The sequence below is a fragment of the Sceloporus undulatus genome, chromosome 5 (genome assembly GCF_019175285.1).
Source record: "Sceloporus undulatus isolate JIND9_A2432 ecotype Alabama chromosome 5, SceUnd_v1.1, whole genome shotgun sequence".
NCBI classification, from domain to species: domain Eukaryota; kingdom Metazoa; phylum Chordata; class Lepidosauria; order Squamata; family Phrynosomatidae; genus Sceloporus; species Sceloporus undulatus.
This window is the reverse complement of record NC_056526.1, coordinates 121,929,149-121,952,529: the sequence shown is the minus strand read 5'-3', so window position 1 is coordinate 121,952,529 and position 23,381 is coordinate 121,929,149. Positions and strand designations below refer to the sequence as shown.

The following is a 23,381-nucleotide window of genomic DNA, read 5'->3' as shown; positions in this document are numbered from 1 at the left end:
AAAAATTCGTAAGCTGGGTAATTCGTATCCCGAGGTACCACTGTAGTAGGACTATTCCATTTTGCCTGTAAACTCACTGACTTGAAAGGGCCATATTGTTAAGGGTTGCACTGTTAGAACTTGCCCATACAAATTTCACAGGTTTCTTCCTAATGTAGTGATGTTTGAAGTTTTCCTGCAGTATGGTCTAATTCAGAGGTTCCCCAAACTTTTTAAGGCTACCTCCCCGCTTTCATTTTGGGTGGCAACCCTACCTTTAACTTTTCTACTGTAAATCCAAAGCAACCAATCTTGGTTACTATTCCCTTCTCACGCAGTCACTTTGGGAGCAGCAACCAGGCAGCTGGTTGAACAGCAACCAAGAAGCTTTTTGCTTGTGCCAGGCTTGCAGTTAAGGCTGGCACAGCAGAGAGGCTTCTTGTTTACTGTTTGACTGGCTGCTCAGTTGCTGCTTCCTTTGTGCCCTGTCATCTTAGGAGTAACAACCGAGCAGCTGGCTGAGCAGTGACCGAGAGGCCTCACCTATGCCAGCCTTGCAGCAAAGGCCAATGAGGACAAGAGGCCTATTGGTTGCTGCTCAGTTGCTGCTCCCAGGATGATCAAATGCAGGGGAGAAGCTTCTCCCTAGAGAGGAGGGATGCTCAATCCTTCATTGGGACAGAGAAAAGTGCAACTGGTACATATGTAGGGGGGTTTACAGAGGCCACAAGCTCTGGACTGGAGACTGGTGTGGGCTGGAAAGGCAGAGATTTTAATTTCAGCAGTTGCTCCAAGACTAAGGCCTTTTTCCAAGGATTGAACACAGATACTCTTTTCCCAGAGACATGTCTTCCCCACACAGCTTCTCTCACACAGCCTGTCTCTCACCCAAAAATTGTTTCTTCTGCTACCTCTGTTTGAAGATAGTAGCAGTGCAACTCCAACTTGCCAGCCAAGTCCCAGCAAAGTTCATAAAGCTCAGTCTGGGACCCAGTTTGAAATCTCCTTTTTTGCCACCACTTCTCACCCTACCATGTGCTCTAACTCCAGTCTGTCTTAAAATGATGCCGCCCTGAGCCACAGAAGCAATACCCTGTGCCCAAGTGTCCCAATTGCCACTACCAGTGAATGACACTGGTAAGAGAGTGAGTTCACATGGGCAGGCAAAGAGTGAGAGATACCACCACACAAAATGATCAGTGGGGCCGTGAGGTGATTTTCTGGGGACACTGAAAAGAAGTTTCATGCAACCCTTATCCCCACCATGGTCCCAAAGGTTGCTGGTTCCCCTTGTTTTTCCTGCACACCAATGCTTGGACTGAAGGAACCCCTGCCACCCCCTTTTCCCCTCACCACCCCCTACTGCCCCTTTTCTACCCCTCACTGGCCCCTTCCACCGCCCATAGAGGGGGCGTACCACCCACTTTGGGAATCACCAGTCTAGTTGGAAACTTAACAATTGTCTAGTCGCCACATGGATGTGATTTATGGAGATGGGTTTAGGCTTATGAGCTTAACATATGGTCAGTATTTTTTCAAGATTGAATTGCTTGTTGATTACACTGTCTGGTGTTCATGAGATTTTTTTTCTGTACTGTAATATGAAAAAATGATTGAAATATTTTCCTTACTTCGGGGTATTCTTATGATTACTAGTTGAGAAGGTGTGGAAGGAAACTCATGGACTGGAATCTGTGATTCCCTACGTAGATGCATTTACTGTAAGGGCTATTGAAATTAATGACATTTAACTGAGCTTTCACACAAATTTCAGTGGGACCAAAATGTTATTAACTTACAGTGCTATCCTAGACATGTCTGTTCAGAGTCACATTGAGTTCAGTGACATGTACTCACAGGAAAGTTTATGTAGGGGTTTAGCCTTAGGCTCAGTTCAACCCCGTTTTAGAACTGTTTTTGAAAACTACAGGACATAGATGCACATGAAGAAATAATTACAGATTTTTTAAAATGGTGTTTAGGGCATGAGTCTGTTGAGAATAGAAGGGTGGAGCTCTAACTTTTGCTTCCCTGTTTTCCTTCTTTGTTAATCCTCTTAAATCCCCTGGCAGAAAATAAATATTTAAAGAGGGGGACTGGGTAGGATGTGAGGAGTGTAAACAGGGTCAGGCTTGGTTAGTACTTAGGTTAGAGACGGCCAGGCACAGTTTCATAGTAAAGAAATGACAAACTGCATATTCTTTGCCTTAGAAAACTTTATGAACTTTATGGGGTCACCACAAGTAGATAGGCAACTTGAAGATGCGTGTTCTCTCTCTCACACACACATACATTACTGTTTATTGTGCTGACCTTTGAAAAACACAGGGGGACTATGTTAGCCATTAATCAAAATCCAAACCACACATTGGTGATACCCCATTAGGCCAAGCAGAAAGTGTCAACCCCTCCTTCCTAAATTACATGAATTTGTGGAGATTTTTGCACCTTCTGGTTTTCCTAATAGAGATATCACCAATGTTTATTTTAGAGTTGATATGCTGACAGATGCAGCTGTTCTTAGATGTAGCGTACTTTAAAGCTGTTGTGTAGATACCTTGGGTAAGCAGTACTCCAAAGTCTTTGGATATTTTAGAAATAGTCCCTGAACAGAAAGGAAATCATAGCTGTGAGTAGGCATGCAAACAAATGCACTTATAAATGTTGCTTGATTTTTGCCATCACATGTGTGCATTTCTGCAGTTAGAAGAGAATGTAAAAGCCATTTATCTTTTTTGATTTGTTCATACTTAAATAGTGACTGCCAAGAGGGATGGATTAAAGTCAGATTATTGTTGTGTAAATTATGCATTAGTTAGATAAATATTCCTGATTAGTTGCTGTAACAAGTAAAGCATTGATCTGCAACTAAATAAACTCTTTAATATTAGGAACATTGTTAAGAGCCTTTTTTATTCAGGCCACATGCCTTTTGAACTATACAACAATATCTGCTTACTGATGGAAAGACGAAGACAGATTCTAAAATTACTGGGTTTGTTTAGGTGTCTGCATCCATTGAATGATACAGAGCATGATCAATTACTGGAAGATAAGGGCCACAATATATTACAGCAAGGACATGCAATTTTTCCCCATTGTGGGCAGTAAATCTTAAGATTGTCACTGCACCATCTTTTCTTTTGCACACCTTATCCATATTTCTCATCTCTCTCTTTTTTAACTATGCACTAAGGTGGCCCTCTATTAATATGCCTCAAATTCCTGCAGATGACATTTTTATATTTTCTTTCTTTTCTTTCTTTCTTTCTTGTTTTTATTTTGACTTCCTTCCTTTCCTATTTCCATGTTTGCCAAGTGATTTTTCTTTCCTCCCTGCCAAGAGTTTGCCACTTAGTTGAATGCCCTACAGCTAGCAACAAACCAAGAAGAACAAAAGGGATCAGGAGGAAAGTATATCCATAAACCCAGAGACCCAGCTGTAGAGCGTGACAGCTAGACAAATTTTTCTGCTCTAGCTGCAGCACTCCATGGTCTTTGAGTTTATATATGTGCTTGCTTGCCAGTCTGTGTTCCCACAAAAGTACAGGCACTGGTATTGTAAGGTACAGGAGACACCATAAAGGGGGAAGGGGGGTTTATAAAATAAGGCAAGGGACTGCCTCTGTTTTTTCTACCTGTCAATTAGAGACATAGATGAAAATTTGGTGAAATTTTGCAATTGGTAATGCACTGATTTTAGAAAAAAATTGTGATATAAGTGCCCAGAATTTCCCAAAAGCAAAGTTGGCATTTACTGTGCCAAACCAGCATTTTTCCATAAGACAAATAATTTGCATCCTGTTTACTTGTGGGCCATACACACTTTAATTTTTATAAAATGTTTTATACTGCTTGACTTGTTGGGTCAGAATACTCATATGTTAAATATTTCTTCACCTGCCTTTCATATCCTATGTAAATAAAATAAAAACCCAGCCTTGTGTGTGAGAAAGGATTATGAACGGAGGTATTTATATTTAACTTGTTTTATTATACCCAGATTTCATTTTGAGACAAATTACATTCTAAACGAAACACATACACAGTTGATTTTTTTAAAGCAGTTGTTATTTTGCATTTTACTAGCTACCTATTTTGAGAAGATTTCCTTTCTTGTGCTTCAGGAAAATAAAGTATGTGTCCAGTTTTTAAAAGCTTTTGTGATGATTGTGATGTATTAGGCTTTAGGTTCCCATCGAAGTTTTTGGTATCTGTATCAGGGTGGAGATGAGGCTCATGTGTTTGTACAGATAGAGTATGCAGACTTTGTAGCTGTTGAGCTTCAGTTCTTCCAGGATGAAATTTCAGTCCCTAATACATTTGGGCTACTAATTTGATCCCGTTACTTTTCTGTGTGGAGAGATGTCCAGTAGGACTACAGCATCAATTCCTGAAGGCTTGCACATACTTTAACTTTTAACACTTTGTAGATCACTTACTCAAGTTCCTATGTTCTTTTCCTCTGCATGGGAGTTATTAGTGGCTAATTATCAGGCCATCATGGTTCATTATGATTCTTTTTTTATGGTATAATCTCTTCTCCACAGTTAATTGTGTTCTTGGGAGCAAAAGGTCAGACTTTTTTGACTACTAGAAAGAGGGAGGTCAAGATGAGAGAATAACACATGCCCCAAGAGCTTAAGATACTTCGAATGCAGCCGCTTGACCTTGCAAAGTCACTTATGGTTAAGGATGGATGACATGATTACTTCCAGAGTTTCTGCAAAAGTTCCATGGCTTATTCTTTAGAAGTTCTGTTCTTAAGCCTGATTACCCAACTTTGGTGTGATTGAACAGTATTTCTTATTTGACAGAACTTAGAGGGGAAGGGCACATGCATTAACACATATACTGTAAGCACCTTTTGTGTAATTTTCTAAAACAATTTTAAGTATTGGTCCTGTCTTTGTAATCATTCTGTTGTTCAGAGAGCTGTTTTCACAGTGCCCAACCTCCACCTGTTGCTGTCTTTCATTCATTTGTTCTTGATGTTTTGTATTGCCAATTGCCAATTTTCACTTTCATAACTATTGGGCCGAAAAGCAATATATAAATACAGTAAAAAGATATTTAAAATTTCAAGTAATTTTAGAAATTTCCAGAAATGGTAGTTAAGGAAGTGACAGAAATCTGAGGAGAAATAGGAAGTAGACAGTACATACTTGACTGATCTAAAGCCATTTTATTAGTTCAGGAACAAAATATGTATTATGTGCCACTTTGTTTGTTCATATGGATGTGATGGCTTAGTGGTTAAGACTCAAATTCTGATGATCGGAAGATTGGCAGTTCAAGGCCCGAGTGCTGCATGATGGGGTGAGCTCCTGACACTAGTCCTAGTTTCTGCAAGCTAGCAATTGGAAATAATGCAAATGCAAGTAGATAAATAGGTACCACTTTGGAGGGAAGGTAACAGCATTTGGTGCAGTCATGCTGGCCACATGACCACTGGAGTCATCTCCGGACATCGCCGGCTCTTCAGCTTAGTATCGGAGATGAGCACCACCGCTACAGTCGGCTGCAATTTGACATTCACACAAGGGACTACCTTTGCCTTTTTATCTTTTTGTTTGTTCATAAATATCATGCTTGAATACATTAAAATATAAAGATGTAGTTTATTCAGACACTTACAGATGTATTAATTGTATTTAAAAGTTGGGTTTTTAAAAAAAGAATTGTAGATACAAAGTGCTGAACTTTAAAAAATCTAACATCTCTTAGTTGTCACTAGTTTATGTGAAACAGCAAAAGATTAAAGCTGAAAACAGAAGAAACCATCAATGTTATTCTGAAACAAAGGCAGTTATTTTGTATTCTGAACTTATTCACCAGTGTTGGGCAGACACAGAAGGCTGACATTTTCAGAGGGTAAAGCTGAGAAGAAAAAGGAAGGGAGAGACTAAAACTCACTGCATACTAATTTTGCTTCATGAAACTTTTTTTTTCTGAGCTATTACTATCAGCACCTTCTGTTTCTTCCAATTGTTCAGTTTTATCATCTCCAAGGATGTCTAAAAATCTGTCCAGATTGCATCAACCTTTTCTGCCCTTCCCTATGTAAGATTATTTCTTCATTTGATGTATTTCTACATATAGACCTAGGTCTTTCACATGCTGAATATAATGAAGGAATTTGAAGCAGACAAAAGGCAAGGAAGAGAGGCTGTGTCATGTTATCCAAGGGATATGCTTGGTAGAATCCTAGACTGCATTCCTGGATCAAATACCTGATGTTGTGAAAGTCCCTTCTAACATTAACTCTACAATTTTGTCAGAAATCATTTGGTTTGTGTATGTTGGAGGTTGAGAGTTAAAGTCTGGTAGCAATACTATGAACATTGTGACTTTTTTTTAGGAAATCAAATTTTTAATTTTTTAAAAAATACTTTGAGAAAAATGAAAGCTTTCCAGGGTTTTCTCTCAGTCTTTCCGGGTTTTTCTCTCAGTCTTTCCAGGTGTTTCTTCTCAGGCTTTTATAACAGTGTAATGGCTTGTATTCTACTTCCTTCCTTAGATCAAGTAGTTGGTTTAAGGCTGTGGTGGTGAACCAATGGTGCGTGTACCCTCTCTGGCACATGGAACCATTTTGGAGGGCATGCGGAGAAACAGGAGGGTGGGGGAAAAGGAGGAACAGGCACATGCCTGTTCCTCCTCTTCTCTTCCCCTCCTGGGCCTTTAGCTGTTTCCAGGGAAGTCCTGCCCCTGGAAGGCAGTAGTCCTGCTCTCTCTCCCCCTGGAAGTTCTTCCCCCAGCACCAGGTAACACCTGGTGCCAGAACGCCTTTGAGTTTGGGCACACGGTCCCTAAAAGGTTTGCCATAGCTGGTCTAAGTTCGGGGGGGGGGGGGTTGTCTGCTTTCCTCTGAGGCTGAGAGTGTGACTTCGCAAGCTCACCCAAAGGATTTCGATGGCTTAGTGGGAATTTGAACCCTGGTCTCCAGTGTCCCAGTCCAGTGCTCAAACCACAGCACCACACTTTCCAACTTTATGCATTTGTTACGAATCAGTAGAATGTGAAATGAGCAAACATTTTCCCTTCAATACTATGGACTTATATTTATGAATCCACACTTTTACAAGTATCTTTTTTCTAAACGTATGATTTTATCACATCAAATGCCATTGCTGTTTAGTGAAGCGTTCCTTTGTTGTATCATGTGTAATGAAAAATGTTTTGATTTTTTGTTTGTAGGTTTGGGCTGAGCAACAAATTTGAAGCAGAATTTCCTTCATCATTAACAGGAAAAGTAAGTATTGGGTCTTGGGCCAGGGTAGTTAGAAAAACTAATTTTGTGATTATTCAGCGAGTTTCATGTCACTCTAATCCTGTTGTTAGTTCTATCTAAAATGGATCCATTGAATTAGTGGGATTTTTCAATATGTTGGCTCAGCATTTAACAATTGAATGAATGAGTCTGCTGTACTTTGGCTAACCAACTGGATACCTGTTGTTGTCTTTAAAGGGGGGAAAGTAATGGAACTCAAGCATTATCATTTTATGATATGTATTTTACACATGATTGCCTGTATGGAGATTTTTGGTTGTAATCCCGCTTCGATCCTTTGGGAGAAGCGGGAAAATACAAATAAACTTATTATTATTATAATATTATTATTATGTGTATTGCAGTGCTTCATGATTTTTGTTTTTACAGGTTGCACCTGAGGAGTTTAAAGCTAGCATCAGCAGAGTGAACAGCTGTCTCAAGAAGAACCTTCCAGTTAATGTCCGATGGCTTCTCTGTGGCTGCCTTTGCTGCTGCTGCACTTTAGGCTGTAGTATGTGGCCAGTAATCTGCCTCAGTAAAAGAGTAAGTTACATTGCACTTATTTTTATTTATTAATTAATTAAATTTATAACCTACTTTTCTCTTAACATGAGTGCCAAGGTGACTTACAACAAATTATAACAAAGTACAGCTAGTCTTACTATACAAAAAGTAAAACAAAATAATTAAATAACACTACATTAAAACAGTTTAAAATATATTTGCTTTTGTATTGGTTGTTATAGTTGTTATATGATGGCAAACCTATGGCAGGTGTGCCAGAGATGGCATGTGGCGCCATTTCCCCTAGCATGCGGTGGGGAGAGGAGGAGGAGGTAGAGGTGTGCGCCTGATCCTCCTTCTTCCCAACCCTTCCTGGCCTTCAGTTACCTCTCTGGAGGCAGCTGGAGCCTGGGGACAGTGATGGGGAGGAGGAAGAAGAGGCACACCTGTTCCTCTTCTTCCCCCTGCTTCCCCCCCACCCCCGCCCAGGCCTTCAGCTGTCTTTGGAGAGGCAGCTGAAGGCCTGGAAAGGGAGGGGAAGAAGTTCCTCTCTGGAAGTCCCTTCTGGGGGGCGGAAGTCCCACCCCCCAGAAAGCAGAAGTCCTGCCCCCAGCACCAGGTAACACCCAGTGCTGGAAGACCTTTTAGTTTGGGCACTCGACTCCTAAATGGTTCGCCATCACTGTTATACACTCTCGTCTTAAGTTAGCTACTGTGTTTTTCAGTACCTTAGTCTGTTTTATGAAATAATTAAAAAACAACAACTGTGGTTATGTTTCCTGTGAGGAGATTCTAAGATGCCTGGAAAACGTCTGCATCTTTAATTCTCCTTCCTCACAAAGCATCTCAAGAATGATTCAGTGATTTTTACTGCACAGTGTCTGATGTATTTTTAGAGTCCCACCACTTCTTCCTTGGACAACTACAAAAAAGTTTGTTTTTCAGTTAGATAAAATCCAGTTGCTCATATTAATTATTGTAAAATGCTTCACATTGTAGGGTTGTGTACAGATACCTTATATAAAATTCCAGTGTGTAATATAATGCATCAAAATAGTACAATTTTCAACTTGTTTTTATATACTGTAGTGTTTTTTATTCTGCTTCCTGGTGAACACCCATCATGTATCTTACAACATTCACGTTTTAAATAGATGGTGTGTGTGTGTGTGTGTGTGTGTGTGTGTGTGTGTATTATACATACTTAGTCTTGAATCACTTGTACTGTTCAATTCATTAGGGATTTACACTGTTTTTCATGATGAGAATACATAGAGCAATAAAATAGATTAGAGAAAACTGAGCTGCTGCGGTGATAGAAAAACATCTATTCTGAATATTTTTTCATGTAATCGATATAATAGTGATGAGTAAACTGACCCCATTATAATTTGATCCACATGTTACAAATACAGGGGCCTGAATCTTATTGTTAATTCCAACTACATTAGACACATGGAATCAAAGGGAATGAAATATATGTTGACTTACCAGCCAACAGTTGATTCCATAGGTACCTTGGTTGGGAGTAATCAGTAAGATTCAGGCTATATATTAAAGTTTTGACAAAGCTTCACATTTTCAAGATTTTGAAGTAATAACAATACAGCCTCACAGAAATTTGGGATGGCTTGGGGAGTTTTAAATTTTTTCTTTAGCTTTTAAACATTCATTTAAAGTTAAAACTCTTTCTGAAAAGTTTGAAATGGTGACAGATAGTCATTTATTATAGTGCTTGGAGATGTTCGTATGTGAGTCGGGAAAAGCCTAACCCCAAGAATCCTAATATCCCCATGTCCCAACATTTTGGGGTATTAATTTTTGTTTTGTTCATCAGATGTTCAGATAGTGCCTCCAAGGGGGGCTCGCTACTAGCCTTTTTACTGTGTTTTGGGAGGACTCTCCTTTTTAAAGCCCAAATGGTCTTCCCCCCAACAGGAAATGATCACCCTGTCACTTCCTGTTTTGAAATATGGCCCATTCGGGCTTGGAATGGGGGAGGAAGGGTGCAAAGAGGTCCAAAATTCAGCAAAGTGGCCACTAGCACCCCAGAGGCTAGGACCATTTGGGAAGGAAAAAAATGAACACAATTTTTTGAAGCGGGGATGGCTGTCCCTCTAAAGCAGTGGTTCTCAACCTTCCTAATGCCACAACCTTTTAATACAGTTCCTCATGTTGTGGTGACCCCCAACCATAAAATTATTAATGTAATAATATAAAATGTGTGTTTTCCAATGGTCTTAGGTGACCCCTGTGAAAGGGTCATTCGATCCCCAAAGGGGTTGTGACCCCCACAGGTTGAGAACTGCAGCTCTAAAGGGAGGTGCAGGACTCTTCAGGGTTCTGCATGGAATGATGCAGCCACCCAGCCTCTGGCAGTTGACCCTTTGCTGTACAATCCTTTGGGACCATTTACAGGAAAACACTGATGGTGTTTAGAAAGCACCAGGGCTATGTATCCTAGTGTCTGAAAGAGCCTTCCATCTTCCTCCTTAAGAAAAGGTTTTAAAAAGCTTGTACTATTTCATATTGACATACATTTACCAAGATCCTTCCCACTCCCTACAAAAAAACTTGCAGACCATTCAGAGAATCGTTGAAAATAAAAATTAATTTTTGATTAATTTTTATTTAAAATTGTTCCATTTAAGTCATGGCTCATGTACATCTCAGAATAGTGCTATGCTTGACTTAGTATCAGAAACATACTATACTTGACTATTTTGAGTTTCTGAGGCATCATTAGTTAACACTGATAGGATCATTGTGTTTTGTGTAATTTCCACCAGGGGCTTAGTTAATTATTTACCCAAGTTTTTAAGGCATGCATCTTATTATCACATGTCCAGAAAACTTTTTGATATATAACTTGTCACCATACATCAGACTTGATCCTTCAATTAAATTCTAGTTCCTTTACATTAACTTTGTGCCTCACATATTTTCAGTGAACTGAAACATGACATTTTCTAGTACTTAAATCTTAGCAGCTAATTATCTACCTACAGTTTTAAAAAAGAAAATGGATCTGTTTTCCTTGAAGTATTGTGCTTTACTTTTTAAAAAAATAGTTTATCTTAGACCTAGATCAGTGGTCTCAAACTTTTTTACCCTTGTGACCCGCTTAATGTCTACATGTGCCCTGCTTGATATATGAATAAAAATATTTTTTGTTTAGTGTGTGTATTTTCATTCACACATTTATGCACATTCATATTTAAACATTTTGTAAGAAAATAGCTCTCCTCTTCCTTTTCCCCCTCCCTCAGGCAGATGCTCCAAGCACCCTCCTTGCCTTTCTCTTCCCTTCTAAGATGGAATAAGTTTGGGTAGAGGAGTGTGGGATCAAGCCTCCAAGTCTCATGTCCCTCTTGAGCAACTCTCATGGCTTCCCTGGGGGTCCCTCCCTACAATTTAAGAACCACTGACCGAGATCACTTTTTTCATATACTGTTATAGTCCAGCTTCCTTAAACAAATTATGTATGCTCCATTGGATGAAGGAGGATTCTGTTTGGCTGATTTAAAATAATAGCATTCCTTTCTGCTCAAGCTCTTTCGAAGCAATAGAATGAGAGTCTTCACGTTACACATTTTCCTATGAGAAGTATTTCTGTGTTGTATATAAATGGACAATTTAATGTACAATGAAATGCTTAAAGGCATAGTTTCCTAGTACTTTTATATATATGTAGTAATATACAGAATGATGTGTTGAGTACCCTGAGTCCCTCTTTTTATCCGAATTGCCTTTTGATAAGAGTTTGTGTAAATATGACAAATGACCTATTATGACCAAATTTCCTATTTAAGTGGTTAAACCTTCTGAATGGGAAACTTCCACTTTCATGCTTTTCTAACCTTCTTGAAATTATAGTGGTGTGTGTGTAACTTTAGCAGCAGCAGTTAAAGTAATGAAATACTCATATTGGCCTGTTACAGACTGCCAAAATAAAGCTGCTTCGGGTCTCTTTGGAGGTATGCTGTTTAAATGATGCATGCATCCTAAGAATCCGGAAGCTGCACCAAAGCTGCACTCCAGTGCTTAGGAATGGAGTGTGGCTTTGGCGTGACCTCCGGACTCTTAGGACCCAGGCATCATTTAAAGAGCATACCTCCAAAGAGACCCGAAGCAGCTTTATTTTGGCAGTCTGTAACAGGCTATTGAACCTTAGAATGAGTTTCACCAAGTCTGAAACAATTGTTTGCTGTCAGTGGCAACTGGGAATTGGATCTTCAAATGTCTCTGACTGATTAATGAAAATGTGTACATTAATTTAAGAAATCATGACACTATAGCATTCTAAATGGTTTATTCTGGATCTTAAATATTGTAATTTTAAAATTGTTTACACTGTTTCACTGTCTCCAGCCTTTTACACAACATAATATAAATTTAGAAGAAATGGCTGCTGTGAGAGTTGCGTCCCTGAAATTACTTATTATTATTATTATGCTTTATATAATAGTAATACTTCCCAGTAAACATGCTTAAGAAAGCTGCATTTAGATCACATCTCTTCCTAGATCTATTATTGAAGTCACACCTCTCCATTTATTAAGTAATTATGATTCGTTTCCTAATATGAGGTTCTTAACATTCAAATTTATTTTGGATCTCATATTAGTTTGAAAGGAAAGATAATCATTGTTGTTGCCTTTTAAATCTTCTTAATAAGCTCTCTTCTACTTAACTCTTGTTTTGTTGTTAGCAACTGTGTCCTCTAGGTTTTCCCCATGCCATTGAGAAAGAATCCACTGGGTTGTCATCCAAATGTTACACTCAAATCAAGAGTCCCTTTTGGGTTTTGAATGTCTTCACCTGCTCCTCACTGTAAATCACCAAAGCTGTCAAGTGACATGATTAATTAAGCTGCACGTGCAAGTCTTTTTTTTTCACCTGTCAAGTAGGGGAAAGGAAAAGAACTGTATGATGTTGCTTAATTCACCTTTTCTTTCCCAGGGTTAGAGGTACTTGCCAATGTTTCGTTTAAACTTTCATTCGTCTTTTGTTCAACCAGAGTCGGTTGAGTGATTTTTAAAGTATTGCAAACCGTATATACATAAGTTGCAGTTTATGAACATTAAATGTTCTTCTAAACCTCAGACATACATTGGCTTTATCTACTGCAATCTTTTGCTAGTTTGGCTGTGTTAAAATGACATTTAAAAGTTTTAAAATAGCAATTTAATATTAAACGGCAGTATATGTGTAGAAGATAAACCGTCTCCTTACTTATTTGTATTAACTTCTATGATATTTTGCTTTAAAAACCAGTATCCCATCAGTCTTCACACTTAAGACCTCAGTCCAGTAAGAAGAACAATAATTAAATGTTGAAAGTGTGTTCAGTAAAAAGTATGGGAAGCTCCTTTATAGTGTTGTATTAAATATTCTGTATTCAGCTTCCTATTTAGAGAGTAAAGTGTTTTAATTGTACTAGTATTTGGGAAGCTGTTCTCTCTCCCCATCTTTTCTCCTTCCCCTCTGTGCAAGCAATGAAATTTAAATTGTACAGCAGTCTCAATCTATTATTTAAAAGGTTCTGGCAAGGAAGATTACAAGGTAGCTTCACAATTTTTGAATCGGTTTTGCCATTGGTTTAGCAGCGGGTGGGCAGGCAGATGCCTGCTCGGAGTAGAACCTATTGCCATTTTTCACCATTGATAGAGTAGCCTTTCAGAGTCAATGAGCTCTGTCAATGTGAGCTTGTCAAGGCTACAACTTCATAGACCTGAGAGGCGGTTTGAGAGGTCAGCCCTTTTCAGGTTTGCTGTGATGCAAATGAGCTTTAATGCTTAAACAACTATTGGAATTTTTATGTCTGCTCCTTGTTCTTTTTTCTTCACAAAGTCATTGACGAGACATTCAGTGCTTTTTAAATTGGAAGTTGCATTGTGCTAAAGACCTAGTACAGATTTACGGAGGGCTGAAAGCAGTTAGATCATGTTCTTTTCATGGTGCGATTAGAATCAAATCGATTTCCCTACAGCCTTCAGCATTCAGATGGCAATTTGAACAAAGCTCAGGGGGCTAGACAAGGGACAAAACGACTGAACTGAATGTTAATTACACTCTGCAGCCTTATTTTCTTTTGATTTCGAAGCTGACTGGCAACTAAATTAACAAAAGTGTGACCATAACTGCTGCCCTATTTTCATTTAAAAGGAGAGCAGACTCTAAAAGGCTATCTTTACAAAGAAACAAGTGAGGTCTGCTGATGATTGTAAGAGGGCAGGCACTGTCTTTAATAAAATTAAGTATAAAGTATTAACCAGAAGGAACAGAACTTTAAAACTAAAGTGCAGTAACTTCATTGCTGCTATTGCAAAGTGTCCTAAACTTCTTGAGAATCCTTCTTTTGCAAGGAATAATGGAATAGTAAAAATGCATAATTCATGCATAACAAAGTGGAATCTTTCAAGTAGTCACAGCACAGTTACTGGAAATCAGAAGAAATCACTAATAGTAAATACGTTTACCTTTAGCATATATTCAGTGGGTTTGAGTTGAAGTGTTCTTTTTTTGAAAAATCATGCTTATTTCATAAAGATGTTGTTCTGTAGCATCTCTTGTTTAGCTATAGTTGAAATGCAAGATGTCCCCCCCCCCCTTTTTGCCCCTCCGTCTCTTGTAAGGAAGCTGCAGCTGTACAAAGCTGAATTTGCCACAAGGCTCAGTGATCCATGCCTTTGCACCTGCAACACTGGTCTCATCTCAACACCTGGTGTCGTGATTTATTCTCTTATTCATAAGGACTAGTAAATCCTGTTTTACTGCTGAGCAGTCTATGATATGGCAGTCAAGTGACTAAGTGACTATGGACAGCAGGATGTGCTTCTTGTATGTTAATATAACTAGGTCAGGATACTTAACAGCATCTTAGTGCAAAAGGATTTAAATATTTTGTTGAAACCAGAGAACATAGTTTGAAGAAGACTTAATTAACAAATGCATCTACATTAAATGTGAAATTGAAAACACACAAATGTAGAGCTCCAGTATGTGAAATTAGTTTGTGGCACTATGTTTTCTATGTGTCGCAATTGAGCAATATATTTGTATATAAAAACTGTCCCATGCTTGATTTGCCATCTGTTTGTTTTGTATTTCGGTCGGGTTAGCCCCACTAGGTTCAGTGGATCTTCATTGGCTCATTTAATAGTGTCAATGAATAAAACTATTAAAAGTACTTGAAAATTGTATTAGACTTACATTGTACACGTGTAGGTAAATTGATCATCCAGTTAAATATTTCTTAATATTGCTTTATTCAATAGTACTCTCTTAAAAAAAAACCCTAACCCTCATTATCTTTGCTATAATTAATACAAACGATTCAGTACAGACCACCCTGTACTCACTCACTGTCTGTTACCTCTTTTCCCTTCTCTCCAACTTTTCCAAACAAAGGCAGCTGCAAAACAAACTTTTTTCAAAAACTACTTAAGAGTAAATTCTTTCTCATTTGTCTTCCAGACACGAAGATCGATTGAGAAGTTATTAGAATGGGAAAACAATAGGTTATACCACAAGGTGAGTGCCGCAGGGAGCAGCTTCGTACTGCTGAGGCCTGAATTGCACAGTATGGAAACAGATGCTTTTGTTGAACGCGAAATATGAAAGGTGGACAAATGGACTAGTCTCTGTGCTGGCGATAAAATACAGCTCATTTTTCTTCTTCCTTTTCTCCCTCTTGTCTAGCTGTGCTTGCATTGGAGGCTAAGCAAAAGGAAATGTGAATCGAATAACATGATGGAATATGTAAGTTAAAGGGCTGTTTTGTGCGTCTCTCTATTAAATGATCATTTATTTTGCTTCTGATCTTATTCTTTCCATGATTATTAATCAGCAAAGGTGTCAGGATCTTAATCGCCTGAGTGGCAAGGATTTTCTACGGTTCACAGATGTATGGTTTTATGCATAGGGCTGATTTATAAAGTTATGAATGACTTGAAAACAAGGCTTCACTGTGTCTTGGAAAAAATAATAAATTAATTGCCAGGATAAAATGGGTTGAACATGTGTTGATGGAGTGTGAAATTTCCAAATGCCATATAAAAAGAATAACTGCAACTTTGGTTGCACAGCAAGTTAGACCTAGGCTGTTTTATGTAATGCTAATCGAGTTTCAGCATATGGAAAAAGACCTTTCAGCTAAGCTGCTGGAGCTTACTCAACCTTTAGACTTTGTAGATTTTAACTGCCCCCATACCTCTGCAGTCTTGAAAGTAGCTTGAGCATCACTAGGTTCACAGTAATGTTTAAAAGTCTTAAAAGTAAGAAAGGAGGGAAATGGGGGTGAGGTGCTCTTACTTCTTGATTCTAAAGGTTATACAGAAAATAAGATTTGCAATTTCATTAAAAAGGTTCCTGTATTATGCTTACTTGTCTGATTCAACCCCTTCCCCAAATACTCAGCCTTTCTGATTTTCCATCACTCCCACTTTTAATTTTTTCTGGAGAAGTCCTGGGGAATGGGGCACTGCTGAAGTATGGGAATGCTTTAAAATAAATATGATAGTATTATAAAAGACACAAACAGGGGTTAACAAATGAAAACTAACTCTCAAATGGATGTAGCTGTAGCTGTTTGTAATACATCAGTATATTTTAATTATACATCTTGTCTATTATTAAATTTAGCTATTTCATTCCCACCGTGAAAAGATCTTTTAAAAAGATGTAATTTTTGAAAACATTTATGCATTATAGATAGTACATTAGAAAACTGATTTAAAACAGTACTTAGTTATATATTAAGCTTTAAAAGATTTTCTATGTTAGCACTATAGAAAAGAGGAAATACTAAGGCCAATACCTTGCTTAAAACATAAAAGATTGCTAAAATGCTTCCCCCATAGCTCAGTTCTACAAACTCTTTCTTTTTAATGTCTGTTGTACTTAACATGTTAATTTATGATCATCTATGATAGTGAACGTGTTAATTTATGCTCCAAGACACATAATGCTGCAATAATTGGAAGCAGGAAAGGAAATTTTACATAGGTGTTTGAGACTGACCTAGGTAAAAAAATGTTGTTTTGTATTTTAAATATTTTGAAATTTCTAAAATCCCTTCTTACTTTGAGCACATTCTAAATATATTATATTATAATACATATGTTCTCATTTAAACCGACTAGGCATTGTTATAGTGAAAACCTTTCTGACTTCAGCTATAACAGTGTTAAGTTTTTAATTTCTGTTTAAATTCAAGACTCAGTTATGGAATTGATTACCACTGTATGAGTAATGAGGATGTGATGGATCAGTGGATTGGCTATAATATTAATATATTGATGATGATGATGATGATGATGATGATAATAATAATAATATATCCCACCTTTCTCCCAAAATTGGAACTCAAGGCAGCTTTCATTTAAAAAAGAAAATACAGCTACAAACATACAAAAAGTGAAAATTAAAATAGAATTAAATATTTACAGTTTACAACATATTTTACATATTAGGCTGCACACTTATTTGATGAAAGCCTCATTGGGTTTTCTACAAGTTCTGTTCTATAAGGTCATGTTTAAGGACTACAGGTTCTGTTCTATAAGGACTTGTTTTGTCACAAAAGATTTTCCATTAATGGAGAGTAACATTTCGCTCTAACCCATTACCTTTAGTGGACTTGTTTCTAAGTACAGTAGAGTCTTGATTATCCAACATAAACGGACGGGCGGATAGTCGGATAGCCAAAAATGTTGGATAATCCGGAGGGCGTGTTTGGGGGCCTTCCCCGTTGCCATGCTTTGGCCCTTGTTTTGGGGCCTGGAGGTACTTGCCTTGCTTGCCGCCGCTGCAATTTGAGCCATATTTTGGGGTGAGGCTTCACTCGCCCTTCTCGCCTTGCCCATCACGGCCGCCATGTTTGGGGGCGTGTCTGGGGTTGTGGAAATGCCTACAGCCACACCCCCAAGCAGCCGTGGCATTGAATAATCCAGAATGTCAGATGACCGAAGGACGGATAATCAAGACTCTATTGTAGGTATGCATTGGATTGGATTATAGTTTTGTTGTACTGTAATATATTTTAGTATTATTTAAAACTGCAGTACTCCAGTATGCAAAGGGATCTTGTCACACCTTTGAGACTAACTGAAAGAAAGAAGTTGATAGCATGAGCTTTCGTAGACATCAGCCTGCTTCGTCAGATGAATATCTTAACATGCATCTGAAGAAGTAGGCTCAAGTCTACGAAAGCTCATGCTATCCTCTTCTTTCTTTCTTTTAGACTCAAATGTGCTACAATATCCCATTGTGTGGTACTCCAGATTATTCTGAAATAAAAAAGTTAAAATATGTTTGGCCTCAGAAACAGCTGAGTTTTAGCTGAACAGTAGCACAAAGAGTACTACAAACCAGAGGCTTGCAGGAGCAGGGATGTTGTAAAGGTACATGGTATGTGTCCCACAGTATATTGTAGGTTCCATGTGGATTAGGAGATTGAGTAACCTGGGATATATGCAATAAACCCATCATGTTACATTTTAGTAAGACTTTTTCTCTCTTGACTTAAAGATTTCTGTGCTTTTCTTTATATTAGCAATCAAGTTTTCAAAATACTTATGTGCATGGGCTGTGTAAATGTGCATGTATGCATATATTTAACGCAAGTCAAAACACCTGTGGGTATGTATATGCCCTTAGACATTCCTGCCATAGGGGGTTGGATTCCAGCCACTGTTATTATTTTGTTTACACTAGAAAATTTGGGAGATTTTGATATGTTTTAAAATTGATAGTGCTCTTAATAAGTAACTGAATGCCTTTTTTTCTCCTCTTTTGCACAGGTCATTCTTATAGAATTTTTACCAAAGACACCAATTTTCCGACCTGACTAGCATTTGCTTTATTTAAGAGACTTCCCAAGTATGTTGTCTTTTTCCAATGGTGCCTTGCTTGGTGCTCTCCTGGTGGTGATATAGCATTGGTTCTACAGAAACTTGTGGTGTTCTTCATTCAGTAATTCTTTTCTTTCTTTCTTTCTTTTATTTTTGTAGCAGCATGTTCAAAATGTATTTTGTAAAATTTTGGAGACGTCATTTCATGCAAATGTCAGCGTGATTTAAGTTATTATCTGTCCCTTTTCTGTTATCACTGTATCCTGATTTTCCAGTCATGTTTTTCTTTTATCCATACACACAGATGTGTGTGAACACAGACATGTGTGAACACACACAGCTATAAACATGCAACCAAAAATTTCTATAACTGAGATATTTTAACCCTGAGATCGACATCTGTAAATTGTGAAAATTGGCAATCACTTTAACCTATGCACTCTGAATCTCCGCATATTTTGCCAGTGACACATTTATATATACCAGTTTTTTCTTCCTTGTGAGACATAAATTCAGCCATCTATGGGGTGACTAGCAGCATTTCTTGATAATTTCCATGAAACCCAAGCATCACTTCATTCTCAGATTTTTTTTTCCCCATGAAGAACTTCCATCTACTCTGAAGATGATCCTCCCCAAGTAACCTGATAACAAATTGCTGTTATTCCACTAGAAGAATCAGTGGTAGATTTGCATGTGTCCAGTGGTGAATACTGCTCAGGATTATAAATCACTAGTATTTCATAGAGGGCTGTATCACATATAACAGTAGTTGACTTTGTAGTAATTAAAAGATTGCAGGCATGGAGGAATGAATGGAACGTAAATCCTTCAACTAGTTCCCATTCTCTTAATCATCTTTCTTGTTTCTTTTCTTTTTTGAAAGAACAGATTAATTTTATATTTCCAACAAACCCATGTTTGAGAGAGTGTGAGGGTGTGTGCATGCCTTGCAAGTGTGCATATGTATTGTGGCTAATGCCATGTAACAGCTTTACTGTTTTTATTGTTTACCAGATCTAATAGTATACAAGGCTGCAAGATTGTCAGAAATATATTTGTTAAAACAAATACTTAAGTAGTTTTGAGTTTTCAAGTGTTAACAGTGTTTTTGGTCCTGTGCAAAGAAAATTAGTTGTTCTTATGCTCCATTAAAATCACTGGGCCAGGTTAGTTGCGACTAACGTTTTAAGTCTCATTAATGTTGTGAGGCTGAAATGCAACTAACTTCCTCATTTCTTATTTTTAAATTTTCCATTGGGGATGGGCTTTTGTATGTAAAATATTGACGACATTGTACCAGAAGCTATGGATGTATTAATAATATCTTGATTTTTACATCTGTGTGTCAGATGTATAAATCAAAAATAGATTGATTGACTTAATAGGTTACCGAATGTTTTGGATAAATACTTAATGTACCTCAGATTCTGTTATTTTGTTTCTTTGTTTGTTCCATGTTTACATGGCTAACTTTCAGTTTCTTGTTTGTACTGTTTGTTTGTACTGTTTGCACAAGAAAACATTTTTTAAAATATGGATATGTGATAGTATGCTTTGATCAGACCGGTTCTTAGTTTCTTGGCTGTGCATATCTTCATGTGTTATGTTTAATGCATAGTTAATGCAGTTATTTCTGAAACTTGTTGTTTGGACTTCAGTGGACATGACTGTAACATTAAGGGCCTGTTCTTCATGTAGCAGAGCAATAATGTGAATAGCCAACAAATGCAACCTGCTTAATTGTATTAATGAAAAGTTTACCCCACTGCAAGAATACTGGTTTTCTTCTTTAAAATACAAGTTTCATGTTATTGTCATCATGCTTATGTTTGTTGCTTATTTGCCAGTTATTTCAATATTCATAATGGAGCTTCACTAGAAAGTTAAACATTCTTTGCAATACTTTTAATGGCTAGAAATATATTTTGAAATGTGTTTTATCGAGGCTATTCTTTGCATATCACAACATTCAGTTCTCTGACATTTATCTCACATATTTATCCTACTCTTGGAAGTAATCCAAATGCCAAGATCCAAACTAGGCACCATTGACTTCAATGAGAAAACAGTATGCATACTCTTAGCATTTTTCTGTTGAAAGGAACATGGCTTTGGCTGGATCATGCTCATTGGTCTTTGCTGAAAATATATGCCTAGATTCCATTTGTGATATAAATGTGTTTTCCCCCCACAAATACAGTATATGTAGTCTTATTCAAAATTTCAGAAATAATTTCCTGCTGTCTATTTTCTGCTTATTTCAAATAAGGAAATTGGAAAGTATTTCTCTTCTTTTCTATGAAGAGCCACCTATAATATATTTTAAAATATTTTCAGGTTTGGGGCACACCTTTGTAATGAAAGACACAATTTTTCATCTTAATCAAGCAAGACTACATTTTAGCACAGACTTAGATACAATTAAGCCCATTCATGTCCATGGATTTAAGAGTACTGGATTCACCCCACAAGACAACAAGCTAGGGAACCCTGGCTTGAAATGAGTGAGTAGTGTGGTGGTGCATAGGCTAAATAAACCATGGAGTTCAGCTTTGCAGTTGGTTACAGTTTCCCTTTTCTGGTTTATTCCTTTCTGAGAAACCCAGGAAAGCATCAATATGTTTCTTTCTCTGATATATTGAAACTGGATAAGGGAAGCAATCTGCTGCCAGAAGGCACAATAAACCAACCATGGAGCAAAACCCCATGGTTTGTTCAACAGGCACAATTCTATACTATGCTGCAGCCTGCTAGCATTTCAAGCCAGGATGGTGCCGATTCCTGGCTCACTATGTTTAAATTTGTGGTTTCGAGTGGTCTCAATTACGATTACAATCTGTACTGGAATATAGTCTTGACTGATTAAAGTGAAGAACCTGATGGGAAACAATCAGTACTGCTTGACTGACAAAATCCTTATGGCTACTAGCCTCTTTCTAGAAGTCAGGCCATTGGTTTCACCATTCATTTCTGTGAAAACTATTCTTTCTATGCATTTTGTCATATGCTAGGTTTTCATGTTGTTTGGAGCTAGTGGGGACCCCCTGAGCATGTGTATGAGCTCTTTCTGCATGTTAAAATTCTTTTATGTGTGGAATGCTCTTGAGCAGAGTGAATTTTGGAATCACTGGTACTTCAGAGTTTCTTGATAGCATTTAGTAAGTCAAATTATCACATTGTCAGTTTTACACCTTCTCGCAAAAGGATTAATGTATTCTGCAATCTTTAACAAATTAGGGGTTCAAATTTGTAGTGTAGTGGTTTGGACAGTGACTCTGGACACCAGGTTTCAAATCTCTGCTCAGCCATGGAAATCCACTGGATGTCCTTGAGCGAATCACATTCTTTCAGACTCAGAAGAAGGCAAAGGCAAACCTCTGAACACGTCTTGCCAAGAAAACCCTGTAATAGGTTTGCCTTAGGGTTGCCATAAATTGGAAATTACTTGAAGGCACACAGCAAATAGGTCAAACTAAATACAGGCTAACAGAGGTGAGAAGTATTTCGGTATTACGTATATTACTCTAAACTAGCCTTTGTCTCTGGCTGGTTCAGGTAATCTGTTGCAACCTAGCACCCTCTGGTTTATTGCGGGACTAGAATTTCCATCATTCCCATCAAGCATGGCCTTTGTAATCCACTCATCATACCATCAGGTTGTGTTAATTGTTCATCTGAGTATTCTGTTTGGATGAGCAGCATAATTCATAAAGAGTGCTCTTGTACAGGAAGGCAATTCATACTTTGTGAACAAAGAAATCACATGCATTTTAACAGTGAATAGCAGCTACAGCCTTGTGAAAGGCACATGTATTACACTGTTTAAGTAAATAGATCACTTGAGTAGCACTTACTTGCATAAGCCAGATAGCTTTGATTGTCTGGCACACACTCTAAATCCATTTATACATTTGACCAGTCTTGCATATCCTTCTGTGACTGCAGTTAAGCAATGTCTGTTTGAATGATATATAAAAAATTGTTGACTTCAGACTCACTGAAATCAGTTCATTTCTTATATCACATTTGATATCAATGGGTATACTCTAAACATGACCAAATCTAGGTCTATGCCAGGGATCATTTACATTTTTGTTTTGTTTTGTTTTGAGACTACACTTTGCTTACAAGAGATCTTTTTTTTTTTACTCTAGTACTTGGAGTGGGGGAATAACTTAAAAGCACAAAACTAAAAAGTAGCTCAACTCTTTGGACATATATATTTTAGTTGCTAAAAGTAAATTTTCATTGTATGAAATTTTCATTGTAATGGTGGTGATACATTTGAAAAACTGATTAAAAAAGACTGATTCCTGCTTTTATAGATTCAATTGTGGTGCAATGGCACAATGTAACTACTAAATATAGTTTCATGTCTGTTTTGTTTATTCCCAACCAATATACATAAAACTACTGTGTATATTAGTTGGCATTTTCAGCTCATATGTAATTCCGATATGGGACCTTCCATAGAGCTGGAGCTTTGTTGTTAATTTGACATCAAATTATCTTTGACTTGTGACACCCCAATGAATGAGGGACTTCTAAGATTCCCATTCATAACAGTTGTACTCATGTCTTACAGACTTGGGACCATGGCTTCCCTTATTGAATCAATCCATCTGTAATATTGTTTTCCTTGTTTCCTGCTGCATTCCATTTTACCAAGCCCTACCACTTTTTCCATTGAGTTATTTTGCCTCATGATATGCCCAAAGTAAGAGCTTCAGTTTATTTGTTTTGCCTTCTAATGAAAGTTCAGGGCA

General features: G+C 37.7%; 1 protein-coding gene across 1 annotated transcript in view; it reads left to right on the top strand.

Moving 5' to 3' along the window:
- Window positions 1-22,606, top strand: part of CHIC2 (cysteine rich hydrophobic domain 2) — a 31,455-nt gene extending 8,849 nt beyond the window's left edge. The window contains exons 2-6 of the mRNA XM_042467557.1: window positions 7,177-7,231; window positions 7,640-7,795; window positions 15,236-15,292; window positions 15,461-15,520; window positions 18,562-22,606. Of these exons, the coding sequence (XP_042323491.1) occupies window positions 7,177-7,231; window positions 7,640-7,795; window positions 15,236-15,292; window positions 15,461-15,520; window positions 18,562-18,612 (379 nt within the window). The 3' untranslated portion in view covers window positions 18,613-22,606. The remainder of the gene's footprint in view (window positions 1-7,176; window positions 7,232-7,639; window positions 7,796-15,235; window positions 15,293-15,460; window positions 15,521-18,561) is intronic.
- The last annotated feature ends 775 nt before the right edge of the window (window positions 22,607-23,381 follow it).